Source organism: Berghia stephanieae, chromosome 1, assembly GCF_034508935.2.
Source record: "Berghia stephanieae isolate SIO BIC M18660-M18661 chromosome 1, UCSD_Bste_1.3, whole genome shotgun sequence".
NCBI classification, from domain to species: Eukaryota; Metazoa; Mollusca; class Gastropoda; order Nudibranchia; family Aeolidiidae; genus Berghia; species Berghia stephanieae.
In genome coordinates, this window is record NC_088360.1 from 113,314,134 (window position 1) to 113,319,133 (window position 5,000).

The window sequence follows — 5,000 nt, forward strand, 5'->3', positions numbered from 1 at the left end:
ACTGAGCTCCCCAGGAATGAATGGGTAACACTGAACAGAGCACGGGCAAAAATTGGGAGAACAGCTGGAAGCAGGAAAAAGTAGGGGCTGGCTGAGATTAGCTTGTGTACATGTGGATGCCCAGAGCAGACGATGGAGCACATCCTTAGAGAATGCCAGGATGGGCCCAGCTGCACTGACCATGACCGAAGAGTCTGCTCCACAGATTCTGTGGAGTGGGTTCGGTGTTGGAGGGACAAGCTATGATGACGATGAACTACAAAGTTTTAAAAAGTTATTACATAATTCATATGGAAGGAGGTGTGCAATTAAAGATATCACGAGGTAAAAAAATAATATGAAGAACAGCCAAACAGTCACAAAAAAATTAATTAAAAAGCACAGTAGTTGTGTCTCAAGCGACTTTCTTATAATACGATAAATAATTGCACACGAGAGAACAAATTACATGAATTGTAAAGAACAATAAACACGTTATCCCTTCACTATCTCTCTGTCTCTCTTTCTCTCTCTCTCTCTCTCTCTCTCTCTCTCTCTCTTACTCTTATATATATATATATATATTATATATATATATATATATATACATATATATTAATATATATATAAATATATATATATATATATATATCATGCACACACACACACACACCACACACACACACCATTCCGCCCCCCCCCCCGCCCCCCGCTCTCTTATAGATCAACACTGAAGGCATTTGGGTACCTTGATGAGGCAACCTTAATAATATGCACATGATAACTATGGAAACTTATTCTTTTAACAAAATGCATTGAGTTACACTTTTAAAATACCTATTTAAAAGTGTGTGAATATATATATATATATATATATATATATATATATATATATATATATATATATATATTATATATATAATTAGTTGTTTTATCTCAAGCTAGATCGGGCTCATCTTAGCACCATTTGAATGAGCCCATAATACGCTATACCCACCATAGATAGCTGAATGGATTTCACAACTTTCGACTTAATGCGTTTATTGTGAAACAGTTATTTATAATCGTTACTTGTCTAATGTACCTAGTAAAATGTTATAATCAAATGACCTTAATAGCTTGGAGTAAAGACAATGATTAGGTCTCGCCTTGAAGAACCTGTCTGCACCCTTGGCATTTATGAACACATTGCAGCCAGCATCCCATGGTGATTCTCTGGGCGGAGTTGAACCATGTACTTGCAAAAGCCGTAGCAAGGAGCATGTGAACATCGTGCTCTACACGGGAGTTCGTGTTTGTGTGATAAAAGTGCATTTCATAACACTTTCTAACTGCTGAAAACACTCTATCGCTGTCAATGTTAATGGGTTTCTCCAACAGGTTTCTCGCTATATACAGAGATAATTTCGCAATGTCATGTTGATTGGTTATAGTAGTGAAATCATAATTTATTGATGTTGGTTGAGATTCGGCTAATCGTCTCGCTAACTTTTGCTGCCTTTGTTCTTCTTCTTCTTTCAATTTTTTATTTTGTAGATAGAGTAGAGAATTTTTGAAATGTGCCTCTTGAAGATCGTCAAGTAATCTGGCTACCTGTTTTTCTAGAGCGCTCACTCTGTGGAGCAGACGTAGAAGCTGAGTTGACGTAGAACTTGAGAGAGACAGACTGGTTCTGTATTGACGCTGATGGGACCTCCCAGGACTTTCACGAGAGACGATACTGCTAGTTGGCTCTTCAGAATCATGAAATGTTGTATTATGGGATAGTGTTTGAGGATTGACTTCTTCCACCTCCTCTTGTAGAAGTGCTATCAAGGCCGAGCAGTCCATTTGATGAACCGGCAATTGTGTTCGATTCATTTCCAGATTACATCCAACACAGGTGACGGATTCATAAGAGCAGGTTTGCAAATGATTGTTTTGGGTCTCAATTTTGATGACGTCATTACAGCCACGTGATTTGTTCGGACACGTAACTTCCATCTCACCTATAAGATTGCGTAGAGATAATATAGGTCTGGTAGATCCTCTTTCCATTGAAGATCTACACTCGGGGCATGACTTTACCCCAGGTGTGTCCATCCATTTGTTGATGCAACCCTCGCAGAATGTATGGCCGCAGGGGGTCAACATTGGTGTATCCAAAACACCGCTACAAATGCCGCACATCAAGTTGGCATCGAGAGGTTTCAGAAATCGAACAGAATTGAATCCCATTTTGAAAAGTATTTAACAGACGATCACCAGCTGGTTTTTGCTTAAGAATAATCACTTATTAACTTTTTAATCTTTGAAGGCAGATGTTTCACAACGAAACCATAATTGTTATTGGATGAATGACGCACCTACTTAAAAATCACATTTTGTTCTACACCTCCTAATCAACACCTCAAAGTATCACGAGAATGTCCTAATCACGTAAATTTGAAACCAATATGCTGTTTTACTATTTATCGTTATTGTTATTCCACATAATATATGTAATCTATTACAGAGATCACTGTTTTTAATATTTACAATCAACCTCTAGATATATTTCAAAGTTGTCACAATGAATTTTTTCGATGATTCAAATTCATGTCAGTGTCAGTTGCTAACAATAAACATCAACAATAGATTCGCAAGAAAGAAAATCATAATGGAGTAATGCTTTGGGCACAGGCCCATGGAACACGCTAGCGTACGGTTTGTTTAGTCACTAGTGCTGGGTCGAGTTTGAAACGATCAAATCGAGCGGGTTTTCGATCGAGTCCTCTAAAATCGAGTCGGTTTCGGGCGGGTTTCGAGTCAGTGACGTCATCGAGCAGTGATTCGTTTGAAAAAAAAAACACGAGCAACTCGTTTGCCACAGGAAACTTCACATACCCCTCCCTCTCTTATGTCTGTGGCTGGCTTGACTGCAGCTAGTTATGATGGGAGCTGCCAGATGGCCAAGTTCAAAATTGGTTACTAAGAAACGCTTTTCTATTATTATTCATTTAAAAAAAAAAAATCTTTTATTTAAAAAAAAATGAAAAGATAAGTTTATCCAACTGTAGTCGATTGTTTTGTTAATCAAAACAAATGAGTTTTTCAAGGGAGTCAGAATGCTTGTGGTGTTGGGCTATTTGGGGTCTATTTGACTACTTGGGCAAGAAGAAATCTGGCTGTCTGGCAGCCTTGATTATGATCGTTCGTCGCATCACACACACATACACACACACACACACACACACACACACACAACGCCATCAAACAGTTGTTGATGGTGAAGGGTTGAGACCCCCCCCCCCCCCTCCCACCACCATCATCCCGCTGTCACCTTAACATTTCATATTTATGTCGCGCCAAAAGTTGTCGGCCGCCCCCACCTCCCATAATTTGTCACTGGTCGTCATCGCCTCTTGTGTGTGCGGGAAAGGTCGTGCCTTTCATTTCATTATTTGAAAAATAAATGAACAAGAATGGTGTGTTTTTATTAGGTAGGTAGATAATAATAATATTTAGCAGGTTCCACACCCAGACACACACGGATTGCCCGGACACGATGATAACGATGCCGACGACAATGGATGACGATGATGATGATGATGATGATTATCGTGTTTCTGTTTAAAAAATGAAATACTTTAGCAGGTTCCACCCCCACCCCCCACACGGATAGACCGGACCCGAAGATGATGATTGTGGTTTTGCTGGCTGTTACGGCTGTGATGAGGATGATGATAATGATGATGATGATGATGATGACGATGGCGCAGATGGTGATTATTTGTTCGGTCGCTCAGTGGTACGGTGTCTCTTGTCACAAAATCAAGCCTTGTCAATGGCCGGATGAGTGACAGTGATTGTTGAAAATTGTGATCCAGACGTTAAGTCCGTGTGTCAGGCACTTGACTCAGGTGTGAATGTATTCTTATCTTATAAGCAATGACGGGTATTGTAAAGAGCTTTAATACAAAAAGACTCCAAACAGCGATCGGTACCTACTGTACGAAATGGATGTATGGTCGATATGGCGTGCCGGAGGAATAAATTAAATAAAATATTGTGAAGTTCATTGAGCATGGTAAATCCTTGGAAATGCGCTTTGAACTAATACACCTGCTAGACAACTCCGATTCCAATATAAACGACTGATTAATATTCCCATATATAAACTATAGTTAGCTGAAAATCTTTCTTTGTCGGGATTCCAAAAGTATGGAACGAATTAGATAAAGAAATCAAAGGGTCTTTTAGGAGCACTGATTGATTTTAGATTGATTATTACATTGAAATGTGTTGATATTTATTTTATCCATTATTATTAGGGTGGTGGTGGTGGTGGTGATGATGATGATCCCGCTGATATGATGGTGATGATAAATAAATTAAACATAATTCCCTTTATTCATCCCATAGGGGAGATTCGTCTTTCGGGTCTATTCTAAGGGAAGACTGGAATAACCCAAGCGATAGCCGCAGTGCAGCGCCGCAAATTTAGTTAGGGCAAGGTGACTTGCTCAAGACCACTCAGCGGCGGGTGATCGAACTCGGTACCTTTCGGGTGCCAACCAAAGACCGTACCGCTGCCCCTGATGATGATGATGATGATGATGATGATGATGATGATGGGAACTAACAAAGAATACACAGGCATCTAAAATTGAAACATTCCATATTCAAAGCTAATGTTTTACTTTAAAAAATTGAGCTTTACAATATCCACTAAATGTGATCAAAGCGCTTTGTAAAGGGGTCCCCGGTCAACAGCAACATTTAATATGTAGGACGGGACATGCCGCCTGTTAGGCGATATTACAATTTTTCAGACAAAGACAACGCTGTTAACGGCCAGGTACTCATTTTACACCTGAGTACGGTGAGAGAATGTGAGTAAAGAGCCTTGTCCAAAGACTCAACTATGCACCGAGCGCGAGGCTCGAACCCAGGACTTTCCGATCCCAAAGCGGGTGTCATACCACTAGACCATTATAATGCACGAGACCCATGGTCGACTAGAGTACTACCTCTAGTTACGTCATGACTAGACCACATAG

The 5,000-nt window shown here is 39.9% G+C and overlaps 1 protein-coding gene across 1 annotated transcript in view; it reads right to left on the minus strand.

Annotated features, from left to right (window-relative positions):
• Positions 1 to 918: 918 nt before the first annotated feature.
• Positions 919 to 5,000, minus strand: part of LOC144965238 (uncharacterized) — a 10,470-nt gene continuing 6,388 nt past the window's right edge. The window contains exon 2 of the mRNA XM_078900364.1: positions 919 to 2,572. Coding sequence (XP_078756490.1) covers positions 1,117 to 2,196 — 1,080 coding nt within the window. The 5' untranslated portion in view covers positions 2,197 to 2,572 and the 3' untranslated portion in view covers positions 919 to 1,116. The remainder of the gene's footprint in view (positions 2,573 to 5,000) is intronic.